The sequence below is a fragment of the Heliangelus exortis genome, chromosome 1, assembly GCF_036169615.1.
Source record: "Heliangelus exortis chromosome 1, bHelExo1.hap1, whole genome shotgun sequence".
NCBI lineage: Eukaryota > Metazoa > Chordata > Aves > Apodiformes > Trochilidae > Heliangelus > Heliangelus exortis.
The window spans coordinates 87,775,691-87,797,766 of NC_092422.1; the positions used below are offsets into that span (position 1 = coordinate 87,775,691).

The following is a 22,076-nucleotide window of genomic DNA, read 5'->3' on the forward strand; positions in this document are numbered from 1 at the left end:
ATGCAGTGGTATGGCTTAGATAAAATTAACTAATGAAGCTGGGCTTCTTCTGCTTGTTTAGCTGTGATGTTTTATGGGGGTTTTTTGGTGATATGAGACTTGGAATTGTCCTAGATACCTTAGACTGTTTTCACTCTGATGCTAAATGTGCTTTTCATGCAGGGATCAAAGATTTCATGTGTGAGCTCTGTGGCAAGACATTTAGTGAGCGGAATACAATGGAGACTCATAAGTTGATTCATACAGGTAAATCCTCTAAAAAGCAGTTTCCAAAGATGGTGTCTTAATTTTGTTCTTAGGCTTGCTTTAGACTTGCCAGTCTTGGAGCTAGTATTACACATCATATTACCAACATGAAACTGTTCCTTGTGTAGAGATGCTGATGAATATGATATTCTTCTTTGGGGACCATCACTAACAGCATTTCCTCCCATCTGCTGCCAGTAGGAAAACAATGGACATGTTCAGTTTGTGATAAGAAGTATGTCACTGATTATATGCTACAGAAACACATCCAGCTTACTCATGATAAAGTAGAAGCTCAGAGCTGTCAGCTGTGTGGGACAAAGGTTTCTACCAGAGCATCCATGAGTCGACATATGAGACGTAAACATCCAGAGGTGAGTTAATTTCACAGGTGGATTGGGAGGTTGTTTGGGGTTGTTATGACCTTCAGTGCCTTGAAAAGAATTAACTCTTTGAAAGGGATTAGTAAACATACCTGATTTTCAGTACCTAAAATTGAAGTTGTCCTGATTATTTAAATCTCTTTTCTTTTTCTGCCTCAGGTCAAATGTATATTTTTTTCATGTTTTGCCTTCATCCATTAATTGGGTATAATTGATTCTTTTTTCCCCACTGTGTTCAGTGTATTCAGAACTGGTCTGAAATAAATGGTGTATAAAGAGGTGATGAGAGCATCTGCTGATAATACAAAATTATTCTTAGTATTAAAGGTAAATGCTGACTGCAGAGAATCTGAATTAGAGGGATGTTTTGTCTGACCCCAGTGGGGCTTTTTCTGTGGTCCAAATTTCTGAATAGCTATTGTTTCTCCTCAGTGTTTCTTGTTTAGGTTGACGAAGGCTTGCCCATTCCCTTTGAGGGTTTGTTGGGTTTTTTTACTACCAATTTATCATTAGTAGTACTTTGCCATGAGCATTTTTTTATCATGATGACTAGGAAGGAAGTCAACAGAAAGCTTTTTTTATTGATTGTACTATTAAAAATGCAACTACATCTGTGCAATCCAGAGGGCAATTTGTCTCTGTTCTTTGATAAGCTGAGATGTATAGATTCAGCTGAAAATAATGGAGTAGGACACAGTTGATAGGTTTATAAATAGAAATGCTATAATAATATTTTTTCAAACACACTGCATGCTTTCTTCAGAATTCATCACTTCCTAGTGGTTCGTGTTCTGTTTAAAATATGAAAATAAGCATATTCTGTTGTTGTCTTTAAACTTTTTCAATAAGAAGGAAAAGATTTTATGCCAGAAAGATATTTTTTTAAAAGCCACTGTTAAATTCTTTGTATTAAGTGATATGTGGATAGTACTAGAGTGGATCCTTTTTGCGTTGTGACAGGATTTATTAGTGCAATGTTTTTTTGTTTGACTATTCTTGTATGGTATGCACTGCTGTGGTTCACCAGCTGATACCTCTTTGCCCACAGATAATTTCAGTGACTATTGGTGAGTTAGAGCCATTGCCAGAGACAACGACCATTGATGCCTCCTCGATTGGAATTGTTCAGGTAAATTCACCGTGGCAGAATTCTGGTGGCAGTGATGGGCAAGGAATGTCCTTCTCTAGAGAGTCAATGCCAGACTCAAGTGTGTAAGCAGATGGAAGCTGTTCACCTGTGTTCTTGTATAAAATGGGTGCTGGTAGAACAGAGGTAATTCCAAGGTGAGGTCTCATTCCTTGAATTCAGGTTTTGCTGAAGTTTGTTTCTTCACTTGAGAATCAACAGTAAACCCACTTGAGGGTGATAATCTCTTACTTGAAACTCCAGTAAGGGAAATGACTTGATGTCTTGCTTGGAAATGTGTTGCTCCAGCCAGAATTAGCCTTGGAACAGAGTGAATTACCAGAAGGGAAACAGCATGTAAAAGCTCCTAAACGTGCCCAGAAACGAAAACAAAAGTCAGGTGAGGAGGAGGAAACTCAAGTGCCTGAGGACCCTGCCTTCAGTGAATATACAGAGAAGGAAGGAGAATTCACAGGAAATGTTGGAGATGAAACTAATTCAGCTGTACACAGTATCCAGCAGGTGAGCTCCAGTAGTGGGGTGATGGGCAGCAGGCATTGCTTGGAGGGATACTCTTTCTTTTTTCCCTAATAGCAAACACAGAAAAGTGATTGGAACATTAAGGGCTAATTTGACATGTTGTGGTAATATGAAGCTCAATAGAGACTTTAAAAAAGCAAGAAGTTGGACCTGTAAGCTCCTCTAGTTTGTTTTTATCTCCTTTGGTGTTACCCTTTCCTTATTTGGCAGAATTCACTATCTGTCTGAAGCTGTGACCACAAGGGGGGAGGGTAGCACAGCTTCTTCTTTTCAGTGTTGCATGTACCTCCCTCCCATTACCTTCATATTTCCATGCTTGGAAGTTGTTCTACTCCAAGCTTTACGTGTTCCCCTCTGTGTGTGTGACCTCTTGCTGGCCATAGCAACTCTTCAGCCCATCAGCACTTAGCTGATCTTGCTCGATGCTTGACATTTGGTGGTCAGCTGCAAGACACAAGTCTGAGGTTACCTTTCTGTTTTTCCTTAGGTGGTGGTGACCCTTGGTGACCCAAATGTCACAGTCCCTTCCAGTTCTGTCGGGTTGACAAATATTACTGTTACCCCCATTACGACGGCGGCTGGACCCCAGTTCACAAACCTGCAGCCGGTGGCTGTGGGGCACCTGACTGCACCTGAGCGCCAGTTGGCTCTGGACAACTCCATTCTCACCGTGACGTTCGACACCGTCAGCGGTTCCGCCATGCTGCACAACCGCCAAAATGACATTCAGATCCAGCCACAGCCAGAGGCAGCCAATCCTCAGTCTGTGGCCCATTTTATAAATCTGACCACCTTGGTGAATTCCATTGCTCCTCTAGGGAACCAGGTAACAGAACAGCACCCTCTGACGTGGAGGTCAGTGCCTCAGACTGATGTCTTGCAGCCTCAGGCACAGCCAACGCAACAGCAGTCGGGACAGCAACAGGTTCAAACAGAGCAGCAACAACAGATGTATAGCTACTAATTTATACTTGGAAAAGTGTTGAAATGGACAGTACTTGGAAACAAAACCACACAAATGTTTGGAAAATTTCTATTAGGATTTTTTGCTGGATACCAAACAGAGATAGGAAATGTTTATACAATGAACTACAAGCTAAAATTGGCATAGCACTCTGCAACACCCTAGTCTTGAGATTCTCATGGTGACTCTAGACCTTGTATTGTCTTAAAAAAAAAAAAAAAAAAAAAAAAAAAAAAGAAAAAGAAAGCAAACATCTTGATAAATTTAGCACCCCTTTGCACTGTGTATTTTGTGCAGTAAAACTGAGATCTGACAGAAGCATCGTAGTACATCTTAACCAAAGCAGGGAAATCCCAAACATGATGGCACTGGTGATTTACAAAATCCTTTCAGCTGTATCATGACTCATAGAATGGTTTGGGTTGGAAGAGACCTTAAAGATCATAAAGTTCCGTCCCCCTTGCATGGGCTGCAGGGACACCTCCCACCAGACCAGGTTGCTCACAGCCCCATCCAACCTGGGGCTGTGAACACTGCCAGGAGCAGGACATCCACAGCTTCCCTGTGCAGCCTGTGCCAGTGTCTCGCCACCCTCACAATAAAGAATTTCTCCCTAATATCTAAATCTTCCCTTTTTTAGTTTAAAGCCATTACCCCTTGTCCTGTCACTACACGGCCTTGGGAAAAGTCGCTCTCCAGCTTTCTTGTAGGACCCTTCAGGTACTGGAAGGCTGCTATAAAGTCTCCCCAGAGCCTTCTCTTCAGGCTGAAACCCCCCAACTCTTACAGTCTGTCTTCATAGGAGAGGTGCTCCAGCTCTATGATCATTTTCATGGACCTCGTCTGGACTCACTCCAAGAGCTCTATGTCCTTCTTATGTTGGGGGCACCAGAACTGGACGCAGTACTCCAAGTCAGTTCGTTCCCATCTGGAAATTACACAGGAAGACTGTTCACAGTGGAGTGGAACGCACTGTAGTCAGCTGGTAGAAACTGAAATGTAAAGACACATGGGCAGAACAATAATTTCTTGTGTTTTTATCTTCTTTAGAACTTGTATCTAACAACATTGGTAAAGTAGGTGGAGGCTCAGGCTTTGGGTTGAGTGTCAGTGTGAAAGAAAATATACCAGTTTTACACAGTATTTCCTGTTTAGTCATGGGAAAAACCCTGTACCCATAACACAGTGTTAGTGCTACTTGAGTCAGATAGCTGGTCTAATGCTAAAGCAACTTTTATGGTCTTGTAGTCAAGTTTGAATCAATGAAAAATGAAATGAAAAAAAAGGATGTGATCAGAGTTTTATGTAACTTTTCAAAACTGCTCTTTCGATCCTGTTCTTGGCTACTAAGTGTGAAGAGCAGTGAGTCCCCTTTGATCAAGTTCAGGATGTGAATTTTTTTCAAATAATCTTCTTTCATGGTGTAATAACATTTGAGAAAGCACTCTTTATATATATATGCATATATATATATGTATGTGTGTGTATATATATATATATATATATATAGCCTTTGTATATTACTGTGTGTTCCTGGTGAGTATTTGTGTGAAAAACACTTATAAAATATGATTCGTTAATGTTTTCATACCCATATTGCTCTTTCTCACTGAAATGATGTATGAATTCTGTTCTTCTGTTTCCAAAACTATTTCCAAAATTCATAGCCACACGCAAAATTGTGTGAAATGCAAGAAACAAGAATGTCTGAAGCATATTCTGCCACATGGAGGCAGTATACCCTAGAGTATAACGGGCAAGGTTTGCATGGCTGATGGGATTAGAAATAGTGGGTTGGGTCAAATTCATCATTGCTGATACTTCAGTTTCATTCCATTCTCCATACATTGATGTGTAGTCTGGAATTTTGCATGTCAAGGAGATAGTATCTTTCCCACAGAGAAAAAGTGACTGATAGCTAAAAGGAATAATTAAAAAAAAAAAAAAAAAAAAGTTGCTGCCTGGAATCCTTAAAGTGAAACCTGACCTTCCAGCTATGTAGAGTTGAAGAACCAAGGTCCTTTGGGCAGCAGATTGAGCCACAGAACCATTCTAAAGGGTTTTGCTGAGGATAAAGCAGCTGCTGTGTTTGACAGTGAAGACAGAGTAATGGTTGTAAAAATCCTGTCTGTGCCTATTGTATTAATGAAAATGTTCTATGTATTAGAAAAATATGAGTAGGAAATACTTCAGCTTTGAAAGTCTGTGTTAACATGGACTAACAGACCCCTAAATGATGCCTTAAAATCTCTAGAACAAATTCTTTCAAGGTATAAATGTTTGGGTGTTAAAGTTAGCCTCCAGTGGTTTTATTGGTGCCATAGCAGTGTCTGGAGGCTTGCTATGCCAAGCTCTGTGTAAAGAGGGCTCTGTGTTGCAACAGGACATACCTATGAAAGGGGTTTCTGGTGACATATTGTGTGTCAGCAGGGTAGAACTGCTTTTCTCTAAGTGTCAACAAGCCTATAAAATGTCTGCATTGGAGGGACAAGAATGCATATCAAAAAGAGAAAAATACCTTTCACTCACGTGGGAGAATTTTTCAGTCCCTGGCCCCTTCTGTCTTCCTCAGATCCTTTTCACACTGTACTATTAAATCCTGTAAGGTTGATTAGCCTCCCAGTATCCAGAGAAGTGCAGTTTTATGTCCTTCTATCACCTGGATTATCTCACCACTGGCTTAAGTTTCTTCTGAGCTGTCCTGTCCACAAATTCTTCCCCTTCACACCAGATCCACTGGTCAAAAGGAAGCTAAGCTTTATTTATAAAATGCATTGTTTATGTACTTGAAACTTTGGGGGGTTTTCTGCATTTTGTGCCTGTTTGGTAAAGGCACATTATCTTTTGTCAGGGTACTTTGGAGAAAAAAAGGGGAGGTAGGAAAGTAAATGTACAGGTCCCAGGTCTAGTTGTTATGATAAATAAAAGATGGCTAACATCTAAAAAATTTACATATGTATATATATCTATATACAAACATAGAGGGTTACAGTGCTGCATATAGAGTTTCTAGAAGATCAGGGTTTTTTAGAAATCCGTAAATGGTAAACTTTTAAGTGGGGAAGAAGAGAACTTTTCCCTTAGCTGCAGAGAGAGTACATCTGCTCTATGTTTAATACTACTGATAGTAGCATTCATGGTGCATTGATTTAACATGTCATTTTCATGTGTAATTGCCTATTTGATTAAAAATTGTGTATGCAGGTAATCAGCAATTATAGAGACTTCACAAAACCTCTTTATTCTCACGTGATACTCTGGTATCCTACACTCTACTGCCTAGCATCCTTCCCACACTAACTGACCTTCAAAATCCCGTCTGGGCAAGATAGCATCTTTCTGATAATGATTGATTCTAGCTGATTTTAAAAGGAATGATCACACAATACATGCTTTCATGTTGGTGGTCACAAGAAAAGAAAGTTTCTCTTCAGTCCCTCAGTGTCCCCAAGATCATGTAATTGTAGAACAGCCCAAGTTGGAACGGATCTTGAAATATCTGATCCAACCTTTTTTGGGGAAAGAGAACCAAGATTTTACTCTCATCTGGTTGCACCTTTAAAATTTCCGGTGACAGAGACCCTACTTTGTCCCTGGGGAGCTTATTCTAGTGGATTATTCTTACTTTAAAAAATATCTTTATTTTCCCTTCCAAAGCAAAATAGGATCACTGGAAAAGCTTCGACTAGGCCAAGCAATATAAAGTTCTCTAAAAGCTAATCTTGCCAGATCTTGACTTTTCCTTGCAACCATTGCTGTGGTACCTCATCATCTCTTGGCGTGATTTTATTATTAACTACTGTTATTAACATCCCTATGAGAATACAACTGTATCTTGGGTGTATTGAAACATGAAAAATTTAAAACCAAATTATTTTGTTTGGAGACGTTGGAAATTGATGCCTTTTCTGAAGCTTACTGAGCTTACATTGGGCAAAGAGCTGCTGGGCAAATCCCAACCACGCCTTTTCCAGATGAATACCAAAGTTACACTGATACTGTTTCAAACTGCACAAAAAAATAAGTCTATGTAAGGGATGTGCAATCTGAATTTCCGTTGCCAATTTGTTACTAGCCTTTTCAGCTGTAGAGTGTGAAGGTTATTGTTTTCAGCTGTGTGTCAGAGATTCTGCATAACAAATGTTCAGTAACAAACTGGAATTACTTTGAGCCAAAGGAGTGATGTTGTGTAGTGTTCTGTGTATTGTCATTGTTAACTGCTAAGACTATTTAACTGAATGCTGTCTGTGGCACATGGGCTCTGAAGTAAAGGAGCATCAAGGTACAGAACCCTTTCTCTACCAGTGTTATTCTCTTCTGTTCCTTAATTAATGTAGCAAACATTTTTTTCTTGTAATCACATAGACTTATTTCAAAAAGGGTTAATAATTTTATAGGGTTAATAATTATCTCACTGAACTTCATACATCATATGCAGAAACATGGGGTAGCATTCTAAAATATTCTATTTTATATCTTGTTTATAGCTCTCTCTCAGAGGAGACTGAATCTTTCTCAGCAATAGTCTCTGGTGAGTTCTATCAGGAAGACTTCCTGTATGAAGTGGTATTACACTCTATAAAGTTTGGCTTTTCATTTTAGATAATGTCAGTATGAAAGGTGAGCATTTTTGCAGAAACCTACCAGTCAGTCTCCTATCAGTCTGACCAGCTACATTTGTGTACGTTTTGCTGTTCCAGAAATTGTTAGCAGTTAACAGCCAGGTAACAGTTGAATTTATTTCTAGACCTGAATTTTCTGGCAGTTTGCCAGCATGATTTACTTATGTTCTGCACACAAAGATGCCTGAAATTCTCACCTTCAGGACCAGGAATGGAAAAAATACCATACGCCCAAATGGCAATCATATAAAAACTATAGGACTACATGGCAGTGGGTAGGGTAAATTGCTTTGGAATTTTTTGCTTGGTAATGAGATTTCTTTGGTGCTGTTTAAAATAATAACAATGTCACTCATTCTAATTACTTTTGGCCTTACATTTGTTTTGGCAATAGGCATACCTGTTGGAAAATCTTTAACCCTTTGTGCTTTGGGCATGCCTTTTCATCTGGTTTTATGTTCGCCTCACCTGATGTAGTGGGGAAGGAACAGAGTGGCAGGAGGATGCAGCTGACCCCCACCACGATGAACAGCATGGATATGCCTGGAGTTGTCTTGGGGACAGACTGAGCAGCCAAGTGGCTTACATCTGTGAGGGCTTTTGCCCTATAGCAAACCCAGAGTGTCACGTTGGCAACAGGAGAGAGGAAAAAGTGTTTCTGTAATGTCTGTCACCAACTCTTCTTCAGTACTGAGATGCCACTAGGGTATTTGCACTGGAAATGGCAAGAAACTGTTGGAACACTGTAGAGAGGCACAGTTACTTCATACAGCATAACCATGGTTGGAAAACATGTTTCTTGCCATGAAATGTTTTGAGAATGCTACTTTATTTTCCCTGATGGGTACTGAAGTGCTGTTCTGCTTGTGCACTGCTGCCAGCTACAAAGCACACAGTTCAGACTGGGATTTGGCACTCCAAGCTCCTGCAGTACAGCTAATGATGGCTGATGTATTGGATTGCTTTTCTGGAGGGTCCGAGCTCACTGTTGGGAACTTACATTTTCAACAGCTCAGTTGGCAGAGGCAGAGGCAGAGAGGGTATTGAGAGTTGTCCGGGAGATGTCGGTCCCACTCCAGGGGTGGGGTTTCCTCCACAGTTGTCACGTAGTGCCATTCTCTTTCTGCCTTAACCATGAGCTGTTCTGACCAGTTACAGTGCCTGGTTTATTTTTGACACTTCTGAAAATCTGGCCATTAGCTGTAATGGCTGTCAGGGCAGCTGGTGTGAAAAGCTACTAAAATAGCTGAATTTAGGGATTGATTTCATCAAAAGCAAAGTTTTTAAATTCTAAGGTCTTTTGCTCCCAGGTGTGTGCTTTCCTTTATTTTTTGGTTTACTTACTAGATTTTGAGTCTAAAATGCTGTTAAGGTGTTCAGTAAATGTAGCAAAAATTAAAATATCTGCAAAAAAGCAGTGTAGTAATGGCAGAATGAGGAGTAAAAAATAATGAGAATAATGATACTAATTTTCTACAGATTAGCCTTCCTACCCATGTGGAGCTGAGGTTTTTGCCATGACACTAGCTCCAGGAAGAAGGCACACACTCTGGCTCATCTGCCAGGACTACTTATGTAGGTATTGATGCACTGGGTAGCAGGTACCAGCCAAGTTCTTCCCCATGAGCCACGTGCTCAGTATCTCTCCCAACACAGTTGGCTTAGAGCTCACAGGACCATGAGTGTCTCTGTGGTGAACTCTCCTGTGGTGAACTTCAAGAAACAGATTCAAAACTGGGGAGAGAGAGCTGAATGGCAATGAAATACACTGGAAGCACAGCTTAAAAATGTGGGAGAACACATACTTAGCCTGCTGTTCATAACTGCATGGTAGGCTGCAGTTGATCATAGAATCATAGAATTGGCTGGGTTGGAAGGGACCTCAGAGATCATCAAGTCCAACCCTTGATCCACTACTGCTGCAGTTACCAGCCCATGGCACTGAGTGCCACATCCAGTCTCTTTTTAAATATCTCCAGGGACGGAGAATCCACCACTTCCCGGGGCAGCCCATTCCAATCCTTGATCACCCTCTCAGTAAAGAAATTCTTTCTAATGTCCAACCTAAACCTCCCCTGGCACAACTTGAGACCGTGCCCTCTTGTCTTGCTGAGAGTTGCCTGGGAAAAGAGACCAACCCCCCCCAGCTACCCCCTCCTTTCAGGGAGTTGTAGAGAGTGATGAGGTCTCCCCTGAGCCTCCTCTTCTCCAGGCTGAACAGCCCCAGCTCCCTCAGCCTCTCCTCATAGGATCTGTGCTCGAGTCCCTTCACCAGCCTGGTTGCCCTCCTTTGGAGCTGCTCCAGGACCTCACTCTCCTTCCTAAACTGAGGGGCCCAGAACTGGACACAGGACTCAAGGTGTGGCCTCACCAGCACTGAGTACAGGGGCAGAAAAAATTTTTCTTTTTTTTTTTCTAAAAAGACAAATACAGCTACAGATGCATTGCTGTTCACTAAATATTAGTGATTATTGCATTCGGAAGCTTTTCTTTCCTAACAGAACCTATATTCTGTTACTTGTATAGGGGAAAATGTGTGTGTTCAGTTTATGGTAAACTAAATTCAAACATAAAACATGCTCAGGGTGTTATGTGCAGCAACATGCAGAAACCAAAGGGTAAGATGCTGAATGATAAGAGAATAAAGCAGTCCACATTTCATCACTTTTGGGAAGAGGAAAAGCAAGGTTATGAAAGGCAGCTGTCCTTCATTATGCACAGAATAGATCTGCTCTGTTGTGCATGTGATATCTGCATGCAGGTTGGATGCAGCAGTGCCTTCAAGGAGAGGACACTGGAATAAAGAAGGGTGTTCTACAAGCAAAAAGCAAACAAACAAACAACCAAAAAAAACCCCAAAAACACAAAACAACCCAGTGAAAGAAATCCAATCAGCTCATTAAAGGAAAGGGTGGGGAAGCTCTAACTATTTCCTTGCTGTGTGAAGGAGAGGGAGATGAATAAAAATGGCCCTCTTAATGGAAGGTTGTGGGTAAGTTAAAAAAACAAAACCGCATGGGTGAGCTCTTCCCTTCTCTCCACACCCCTGTCAGTGTTAAAACCCTAGCCTGAGCTTTCAAAAGGAATAAAGACCTTTGTCTAACAGATGCACTTGTGCCCAAGGGCTCTAGTTCTCATACAGCATTCAGGACTGATTTCCGAAGTAAATAGAGGTTGGGGGTATTCGGGCAGAAGCAGGTTCTGATCAGAGGTGGGTGTGTCTGAAAGAATAGTTGCTTTATTGCCCACCTGTCAAGTCCGTACTGATGCAAACAGAAGATTCCTGCTGAAGAGACAATAGAATTGGTGACAAAGCACTGTTTTTAAAGGTGAAAAAAAGAAGAGCTTAGATTGCATAATCAAAGAGAAAAAATGAGAAACTTTGTCCTGAAGGCAAGTGCACTACTCCTCTTTCACTCTCCTCCCTTTTCCACTACTTTTTTTCCCATGAAATACATGCAAATCCCAACATGCACAAAGTTTTCCTCCAGGCATGATATACTTGTGTGGTTATATAAGTAAGAAGTGGATTGAATAGAGATATGAGTTGTTCCTACAAAAAAAAAAAAAAAAAAGTCTTGGAAAAGAGGGCTCTATTTACTGTTGTTTTTTTAAAGTAATCCAGTCAGCTCTGAGAGCATTCTAGTTAGTAAAGGGATAGCAGTCATTCTAATTATACAGCATACACATTTCCTTAATAATTTACTTCATCTTCACACAGTATAGCCAGTATTTCTGAGCCGAGCTACTTTAAAAACTCCCTGGAAATTAAATGTAAGCATTTTGTCAAAATGAAGAGGGGTTTAAGCAGTAACTCAAGTAGAGCAAGAACTTTCTCTAATCAATTCTAGTAAGAAATCACAAATTCTGGCTGCACGGGACACTTATCAGAGTCTGGAAGCAGGAACTGAATGTGTGTGGTCTTCTACACTTGACTACAAAGATTTCCAGCTCTTAACGCCATGCATTGCCAGCTAATACACTCATAACCTTTAAAGGTGCCCGTGTTTATTGTGAAGGACGCTGAAAATAGTGGCGTTTAGTTTAAAGGAACAGCAACATAAATGAAAGAATGAGAGGATGATAGGTAGTGAGTGGAATTGTTCAGTGGTAACAGGAGTCATAGGAAAACGTGTTCTAACCACCTTAGATGCCTTTGGCAGCACGTACCCTGCAGCACCTCTCTGGACATTCACTTCCCAACAGCAGTTCCCCAATCCTGCTCCTGAGCTGGCAGCTCAGCCTCAGCTCCAGCACCAGAAATAGGAGCTTGTGCCACAGCACCAGCCTGACGGCTCTCCCTGGTGTCCTGCGGCAAGTGCCACATTTCACCCCCGAGGCTCTCTGAAACCGGGGGACTCCGTGAGCTGCGGGCCGTCGTTAGCCTTGCGCCACAAAGGAAGCAAAGGGGATCGACTCCAGCTAAGGTGCTTCCCCACCCACCACCTGCACCGGGACAGGTCTGCGGCCCTGTCTGCGGCGCTCCCCGGTCCCAGGCTGCGCACCCATCCGGTTTGGGAAACATTTCAAGAGGGGAGAGTTTGCAAGCAGGGAAATAACCCTCTGGGGCTGCCCCGCGCAGCGCAGCGGCCGCTAACGGCCGGCGGGCTGCGTACGCGCGCACTGACTCCGGCCCCAGGTAAAACTCTGGGCTCCTGCATCGCCCCGGGGCAACCCACGGCTCCAGCCGCCGGCGGGTGGAAACGTGAGGCTGAGAGCCGCCGAAAAGTTTAGCTCGGCCTCCTCCTTCAATCGAAGGAGAAGGATGGCAGCAATCCGAACCGCAGCCCCCACCATCCTTCCCCTCCTTTTCGCTGTGCGGGGAGCGTCCACCCCGCTCCCCGCCTGAGGTACGGCCCCTGCTCATGCGCGGCCCCGTGGCGGGCGCAGGTGGGCGTTGGTACGTGCCTGGCCCCGCAGCGTCCCCCCGCGGTCCGTTAGCGCCGTTGGTCAGGCGTGCGGGGAGCCCCTCTGCAAGCACCTACGGGTGGCTGGGGGTGTAGGGGGAGCGTGGGGACGGGTCGGTAACCGGCTGGGGGGGTATAGGGATAACGCGGGGAAGGGGGAGGGGAGGTGTCTGTGACCGGCTGAGGGGGGGGGTATAGAGGTAAAGGGGGGAAGGCGGAGAGGGGGTGTCTGTAGCCGGCTAAGGGGGCGTATAGAGATAACGGGGGGAAGGCGGAGGGGAGGTGTCTAACCGGCTGAGGGGAGGTATAGGGATAACGGGAGGAAGGCGGAGGGGAGGTGTCTCTAGCCAGGAGGTGGCTGAGGTGGGGTGTAGGGGCAGCAGGAGGAAGGGAGAGGTGCTGAAGGTCCGTGCCGTTGCGAGTGGGAGCATCTGAAGGTCACTCCCAGGGCCCTTCGGTCTTTTTTGTCTCTATTCTAGTCTGCTTGTTAGGATATTGGGGATGCTGGCATTGGTCAATTAGAATAATTATAACTTGGAAGTATTTTGTTCCAGACTGTGTCTGGAATAACTTTATTAATGAAGTACTTGACAGTGGATTGTTTAATGCGTAGCATAAGTGGTAATCTTCTCACCTTTCCCTCTGTCTTTTTGGGTGCCAGGGTTTTACTGCTTCAGGCCAGTAGGATGGGGCCCTGGTGAAATAAAAGGGTTGGTTAAAGTGTTACAAATGCGAGAAGAGTCCCTCTTGCAATCTGAGATGATCAGTTCTCTCAGAAGCTTTCTCGTAATTAGTTTCCTGGTAGGGAAATGCTCCCAAATTGGTAGTTTTAGTAATGGGAAGTGCGAAGATATCGCTGCTTATGTTGACAGCTGTCTGCTTAACACCATTGAGGTAGCATGCTGATTTCTGCACGTATTTCCACTTGCACACTTTTTTTTTAACCTAGTACTATGCCTGAGCCTGACTTTTTTAATCGATAGAATCAGTAAGAGCATCAGGAAAGACAGAGTCAAACTTTCATACTGATGCTTTAGGCTATTGGATAGATTTGTATGTGTTGATGAGAAAATGAAGCACCTCCTCCCAGCTGCTTGTTACCATCCTCCTTCCAAAGTCTGCCGCTGACTGAGATCCATCAGCTGATCTGCTTGGAGGCTATTTAAACTTAAAACTAACCCAGGTTGCTGGGAATAATGCAAGTTAGGGAGTGGTCCTCTGAGTAGCTGAACTGGCAGATCTTTGAAGCTAGTAACACAGGGAAGAGTTAAGGGAGTGGAAAACCACTGAGAGCAGACCGGTGGTTTTTAATGAAGTTTGCAATTGCTGTACAGGTTCAGAATCATGAAAAAGAAGTGAAATAATTTTTCCTTGATTTAGATACCTGTTGCTTCCTTTATACTGATTCAGATATGCTTCCAGTTGAGCAGAAAACTAATTTAACCATCTGTCTGTCATTTCCTCTATGAATTAGCTTTTGGTTGGATCTATTTTCTCATTAGTTTAGAGGCTGGTTGTGCCCACTCCAGAGCTGAATCTTGAGAAAAATAAGAAGGGGAAGATAGAACCATCTGTGTTCAGCAGGAGCCTACACGTTATATCAGGCTAAAGTGACTGTGCACACGTGGTAATGATTACTTTGGGTTTGTATGTCAAAAGAGGTTTTATGATAGTGCCATGGAATTAAATTACAGTGAAGGTATCCTCAGCAGATATTCAGGATGGTGATCACAGGACTCTTACTGTATGGCTGCAATGAAAATGCTACAAATTATGGCTTCTGGCAAGGTGTAAATGCTTGCAAAATAGGGCTTTAGATTCTTAAAACAGTGTATCCAGTAATTAAAAAAAAAACAAAAACCAAACCATTAAAAAGCTTCATGTAATCTAGGAGCCCCTAAACTGCTATTTTACAGGAGAAATTTACAGAAATGTAATATGAAAACTAAAACCTCACTGTATTTCCAAAAATTTTAGTCAATGGCCCCTGGAAGAAAGTTTAAGAACACTGAATTGATAATACCATGTGAATGGAAAGAACGCTGCTTTATAGGAAAATGAATGGAATAATTTTGTAATCATACTGCAGAGCACTTGAAAGAGTACCTACAGGACCTCCTGGAAACAGCAGGTCATTTATGTCTCACCTGTCACACAAACTAAGTTGCAGTTTGGAAGATTGTTCCTAGCCTGGAAAAGAATACTGACTTTATTTTACATGTGCCACAGATGTTCTTATCTAAGGCCCAGCTGCAGGAAGCCTTTAGACAAGGGATTGTACCTGCTTTTTGCTTCATACCTTATTGTCCTGGATTTTTGTTTGTATTGATAGCTATTACTAAAATGAGACTGGAGATGTGATGTAATGAAAACTGCTACCAAGGTTTTCTTTTTTTCTAAGATTAGAGCCTCAATAGATGCAATTGCATAAAAAGAGATTTTAGCAAATTGTTTTTGAATGGCAGAGGTCTTCCCTTTCATGGGACTGGCCTGCTGCTTAAACAATTCTAAGCTTAAAGTACTTGTATGAATCTTTATTAAAAAAATGGAAACTTTTATTTGCCTAATTTGGAGACATACGCTGGTGTTATTTTCTGATGGGTATTCTATCTTTTTAATAGTATAAATGTACTCAAAAGGACTACAAAAAATCTGATTCTGCAGAAAATTATAGGCAGGCTCTGTGGATGTCATAACAATAATATACTAGACTTTTTAATATAGCTATTTTGGCTCTTGTATATCCTGCTCTTTATTCTTAACGCTGTAATCAAGTGTAATTACAGGTGTAGACATTTTAATTAAAGGTGAATGAGTTTTAATTAAATGTGAAAAAAGTAGAATTGGACAAACAGTAACAGTGTCTATGTGACCTAAGATGAAGAGTGCCATAGTGTATGCCTAAGAAAATACTTATTTTTACAAATCTTTCTTATTAAATTTATGAAGTGCCCTCCTGCAAAAAATTGTGGCTTAAGGTAGAAAATGCTGTAGTATTGCTGCAGTTGTAAGACAGTGGAAAATCTGTTTGCCTCTGAAATTTGCAGGTTTTATCTACTCCATTATCAGTAGATAGCAGAGAAGCTGGTAATTGCTAAGGTTACTTACAGATGGTGACGTTATTACAGATGTAAATACTGTTGGCATTCTCACTGTTGTCACACATGGTTGCAGATTTCATGCAGTTCTCTTTGAAATGCTCCTTCTTTCTTGTGTTTAGAGCAGTACCAGCCTTGGTGGGGAAGTTGTGAATTTCAGGTGGAAGAATCACCAGGGACCTGATAGCGCTTGTCAATTTTCACAGTTACCACCTCAAACTGAAATTCACAGGCTCTCAGTTACAGGCATTGCACCACGATTTGCCAGCTTGTTTGCACCATGTTGTGTCAGAACAGCCATAGCTGGCATCAGTTACCAAAGACTTTGGAGTTTGGTTGCCGTTGAGAGAATTGTGATGGAAGTGAAATACATTGAGATACTGCCTTTTTTTTTTTTTTTCCTTTCCTGTCCTAATTTTACTTTATACACTTGAATTTGACTCACTACTAGGAAAATTTGTGCAATCTTAATGCTGAACAATGTTTCCCACTATCTTTATGAGAAAAACATGATAACTATTATGGCAGCATTCACAAAAATGTAAACAACATATTTGTATAGCATCTGTGACTCGAAATTTAAATTTTCTTTTTCTGGTGAATAAAATGATCTTTTTGACCAGTGAAACTTCTCTTGTGTTGTAAGAGCATATATGCAAAAACTTTAATATACCCAGCTTAATGATAAATTAATGAACTTGGTTGTTTAAAGAGAGGTCCAGAGTGTTTCTCATTTGTCAAAAGAAAGGCAACAGAATATTTGATGCTTCCTTGGTCAGTTGGAAAGGTCAGTTGTTGGGGTTTTTTTTTCCCTGGGACAGGAATCAGCCATTTGCAACAGGATGTTGCAACAGGAAGTTCAAATGTGGCCAAGATTGGTTTCAGCTAAAAAGGTTTTGTATCTTGACCACTGTTTGGTGTCTTATATTAAATAAAATCATTACTCATTCAGTTTTGACTATGCTATTTCTGTATCAACTATTCCAAGATGATTAGTAGTTGCTTTTTTTATGTTAACATAAATAGTGCTGCCTACATAAAATCTTTTCTGCTTCTTGGAGATGTTCTTTCCTGATTAAAAGTGGCTTCATATTGAAGTAGTTCCTCTGCCACTCTGGGCCTCAGAACCTCAGCTATGATTTATGGCTAGTGAGCACAAACTTTTCACAAGTGTGGTGCCTTGCAGATGACGTTTTCTTACTATGTGCTTTTGTGTAAGTGTTAAGCAAGATAGTTTTAAGAGAAAGCAGTAGTGTGGGGAAAATGGCCTATCTGGTCTTCATTATTTCTTTCACGTTGTATGAGTTTTTTGTTTTATTTTAATTAAGTGATATAACTAAAAATATTGGCAAAGATGACACAATGGAAAAACTGTAAAACTGAACAGTTTTGCAAACCTCATATGGACAAGTCTGATGTAGGTTGAACCACAAAACAAAAACTTTAATATTTTACAAAGACATTTGATCCTTTTTTCCTTATGTCTTTCTTGGCCTTTCAGTGATTCATGGCTTATCATTCTTAAATCCTAGTTCTCTACTATCCATGACTTTTTCATACCAAAATTGTGAATAAAATTATTTTTTGACAGAAACTGTGCTTTTTGAGGATACAAACAAACACTGCAGGATGAAAATATTTCTATGCAAGGGAAAGTCAGACTGGTGGTGCTTTAAGTAGGTATTGTGACCCTCACATGCATAACCTTGTTGAATTAGAATCAGTGTGATGTTTGAGTAAATATACTGCAGTGGTGGAATGAAAAGAATTCTGTTTTCTGCTGGTGATGTTTTAATTTAGAACCTTCTCCTTACTAGATCTAAAGTTATTTCCAATTTCCTTTTAACATTTGTGTTTACAAATTGTTTGTGCCATAGCATTTATAAAAGGTGAGTGCCTCCTCCTCTGTATGTTATTACTGGACAGAATGTCTAGAAATATCCATTTGGCTTTTCTGGCTCTGAATTCAGAATATCTTTACTCATATTATGCCTTGATACCTCTACTTTAGTTATTTTTTCTTTACATGAAATAAGAAATGACAAAATTCTGAGGAAGAAATTTGGATGGTTTGCATATTTTGATTACAAACTATTGTTACAAACAAATCGTATTGCCATTATGTCTCAGCTTATAGGAATTATATTTTTTTACAGTAATTATTTTTTTGTTACTAATGCTTTTTCGTACATAGCAATGTCTTTATGCTCATGCTGCTATGAGTGATCTATTTATTTTAAAAATTACGAGCTTTAGAAAAACTTCAAAGACCTCAGAATTTTATTTTGCTGCATCTGTCAGTAAGCACAGGCTTTTGAAAAACATGCTTAAAATAACAGAAGAAAAAATCTTCCTATTAATTGATTTCATGTTCCATTTCTCATTTATGTAAGTGAGAAGTTTTGGCTGATGGAATCCTACAGTCCGTAACATTTTGCTAAATCTTTTTATACATGTTTTTTCAAGTTCAAACTATGCTGTGAATTTTGTTAATTAAAAGAATGTTTCCCAACTTAGTAGGCAGGCTAGACTAGACCCAGGAGGTGGGGAAGGGCACACTGCAAAAGAGGAGAACTTTGAGGGCAGGGAAAACTGCTTACCTTTCCCACCCTACTGCAAATATGTTCCCACAGTTATGAATATAATTCTCTTTGAAAATTGCCCATACAGCTTCCCCCGAATCTCGTTGTGCCTCTTACTGTGTCAGGATTCAATTTCCTCAAAGGTAAAGCTTCTGACTCAGGTAACAGCCCCCCCAAACTTCTGTTTACATAGGAAGAAATACTTGAGAGAGTTCTGGTGAAACACTTGAAGAGATGGTGCCAAACAATTAAAATGGATCTAACCCCCATATGGTTACTCTGATTAAGAAGTGGAGAGGTTTTTGATTACTGTCTAGCTCAATATTTTAGTTGATTCACCTTAATGTGCCTATATGTTTTCATATACACAAGACCTTGGATTTCTCAGATCATGTTTCAAGCCCTTCAGAGGAAATAAGGGCTTGTCTCCCTGAGGGAGATATTGTGAAATACGTTGGAGTGTGAATTTAAAATGCAGCAGTTTGCCAGCATTAACTCCTCGTGTAAATGCTCTGTTCTGCACAAAGATGCCTAGCAGCTTTGCTTAATCCACTCTACTAAGATTAAGATGATTAAAACCAGATAATAATGGTTCTTTCACTTATATATATTTTTCTTTTTAAGTACGCTTTTTAAATTTGAATCAAGTGTACCTTAGCTGCAGTGGCAATATAAGCCTAAGGAGTTTCAGTTGCTTCCTATTTCCCCTCCCCAGTGTTTTGATTTGGTTGAAAGCCAAATCAATTCCTCATCCAATGTATAGCCTTACAAAATTGTGCTAGCACAGCAGGGAGGTTAAGGGATTATATTATTTGGAATTGAGAGGAATACTTTGAATTGCGACTGATGACCGCATGCAGTTGCATGACACCCTGTGTTACTTGAAGGAGATGTAATATGCAGTCTATTTTCACTCTGCAGGTGTGGATTTTTGTGGAGTGAACCAGAAGCTAATTAAGGTTTAGTCCCCCTTGTCATGTAAGTACTGACTCGTGGGGTGTTGTGTCTATAACACTTAATTCAGTTTAATCACTGTGCAGCCTTCCCATTTCTGGTGGAATTACCTGAACTGCCCTCATAGCCTCCTCGTGAGTAGGAGCAGAGAGAAGGATGAAGGGAAGGGAAAAGGTAAAATATATGAAAGAAATAAACCAACAGAAATAAGGGAAGGTCAGATATACTCAAGAAATAAAGCAATATTAACAGGCACATCTCTGCCCTAAAGAATGGAGTAGCATTCACTCAGTCTAGACAGACTTCTCAAGTACTAGGTGGTAGGGAAAAATTCAGGTTCTGGTTTGTGTGGTGGATACTGCAGAATGCTCTACATTTTTGTAGTGGATGTAATTGTCTCTGTGTTGGGGTGAGTTAATTAAATGTTGCTGCAATATTTACTAGTGTCTATTTGATTTCTAAAAACATTTAATTTTATGTTCCTGTCAGTTGATTTCCTGCCAAGCTATCTTGTCTTCTCCATGCTTGTATTTTGGTTTTGGGTTACCTTCAATAACCCAATGAGCTTTTGTCAACGTGTTGCTATTCAGACCTATGCTACTGAGGAAGAAACTGTTATAGATCAGAAGAAAGCTGTGCATTACCACTGGAAAGGTAGTTCATATTAAAAAAAAAAAATCCATGTCCAAAAGTATTTCACTACAGTGTTTCTTATAAAATTCACTTACTGTTACATATTACATAGACACTTGAGAGATCTTCAGATATTTTTCCAGCTATCCTAAATAGTCACAGAAGCGTATTTTATAGGGACCACAATTTAAGTAGTATAGTTCCTATCACCCATGGGATTGATCACCTTTAACACCCAATAACTTTAAGCTGATAAGTGCCAGTACTGAACAGAATTGAGTTTCCTCATAATTCTGCTTGATAGTTCATAGTTCAAACAGACTTTTCTCTTATATTCTACCACTCAGGATCAGAACGTCTCCCTTGCAACAAAATTTAATGGTGTGCTTACTCTGTGCTTTCCCTCATCTGTTGCCTTCCAGTCAAGGGAAGCACACCTACTGCCATCTTAGTTTGTCTCAACTCTGTAATGAGAAAGAGCATTTTAATGTATTCCCTGTATTGCTGGCTACCTCTTCTATTAAAATTCTTGTCATGGCTTCAAAGATGATGTCCTGCCCTTGGCTCTGTTATAGAAGCTACATTCCATTGACAGTCTTTCATAGCAGATGCCCTGATTGTTTGAGTAAGGGCTAAATTATGGACTACCATTTGATGTGCATACCATTCATCTTCAGATTTACAAAATGTATGAGCAGAACCTCTCCAGAATAAAAGACTTTCTGCTGAAGAATAATGAGACAATTTGTGGGACTTTTGTCTTTAAGCCTGTCAGTGGCTCTGTCTTGTAAAATGTGTCAACAAAGTCCAAGTTTGATTGGAATCCACTTGGTGAACTGCTCCTGCATGTGTCTTGTTAATTTATGGGTTAAAGTTACTTTTTGGGTTAACTATTCACTGTAGTGATGACAAAATCCCATCAGTGGATGCAAGGCGACATTATCTTCTTCTTCTGACTGGATAACTTAAACAACAGAATGGGGAAAAGGGAAATGCAGAAGAAAAATAGTATTATGGATCTTCACCTATTTTTAAGAAATGCCCTACTATTAGGAACAGTGAAATCATCTGTTCTTGATGTCTGTGCTATAAACAGTAAGAAGTAATGAGCTCCAGTTGTAACAAAGAGGAGCAAGTCGTAAGTTAGGAAAGCCATTTTAATAGGGTGTTTTAAAATACTGTAGCAGTTTCTTGTTGAAATTATAGAGATATCTACCACTGAGGAACTGAGAAGACTGCTTCTGAGATCAGGGTAGAACTGATCCTGCCTTGGAACCAAAGAGTAGGTCCTGGATTTTATGGTGTCTGCTGCATTCTGTGATTTTGATGTTCAGAGCAGCGGTAGACATTTGAAAGTGACATTCAGAATCATAATGTCCAGGCAGTGAAAGACACCTTTTCATTCACACCCCCAAACCTAAGAAGCAAGCAGAGGGCAGTAAGTCTCATGTCTGCGAAGAAGGAGTTGTCATGGAACTAGGACAACAGCTAGGAAGTAATCAGTCTTTTCCAGGGACCCTCAGTCTTGCTCAGTCTGCTGAGGAGACAGCAAGAGTGGGCTGCTCTGGAAGTGAAGGCAATCCGAGAGCTAAGAGTGGCATTTAAGCTGACAGGGACCTCACTGACAGGGTGCAGCCTCACAGAACCTGAACAAGAAGAACAGAGAAGGTCTGGCTGTGCTGGCCAGGGTCAGCCACAGCCCAGCAGCCACCAGCCAAGTCCACTGTAACACAGCAGGTTTGAAGTCAAGCTAGGATGTCCAGATAGCAAGTCAGAGGCAAAGCCAGTGAGGTGCTAGGCAGTGCTCAGCACACCTACCCATGGGGTGGGTAGCAGCAGCTCCCAAGCCAGAGAGTATAGGGAGTAAGAGTGGAAGCCCCAGATGAGACTTCTCCCTGCTCTTTCTCACAGCTTAGTGTTAGGGAAGCTTGAACAGGATCACCATATCAGAGCAGACCTCAAACACAGGCAGCTGATCTCTTAGATGTATGGGGTGGAACTGGCTGCAGAGAAAGAAAGAT

General features: G+C 41.0%; 1 protein-coding gene across 6 annotated transcripts in view; it reads left to right on the top strand.

Moving 5' to 3' along the window:
* Positions 1-7,549, top strand: part of PRDM15 (PR/SET domain 15) — a 37,737-nt gene extending 30,188 nt beyond the window's left edge. For 5 of the 6 annotated variants that reach the window (XM_071752612.1, XM_071752632.1, XM_071752639.1 and 2 more), the window contains 5 exons: positions 163-246; positions 445-620; positions 1,678-1,758; positions 2,065-2,277; positions 2,783-7,549. In XM_071752612.1, the coding sequence (XP_071608713.1) occupies positions 163-246; positions 445-620; positions 1,678-1,758; positions 2,065-2,277; positions 2,783-3,259 (1,031 nt within the window). In that variant the 3' untranslated portion in view covers positions 3,260-7,549. The remainder of the gene's footprint in view (positions 1-162; positions 247-444; positions 621-1,677; positions 1,759-2,064; positions 2,278-2,782) is intronic. The other variant, XM_071752621.1, reaches the window with a different exon arrangement.
* The last annotated feature ends 14,527 nt before the right edge of the window (positions 7,550-22,076 follow it).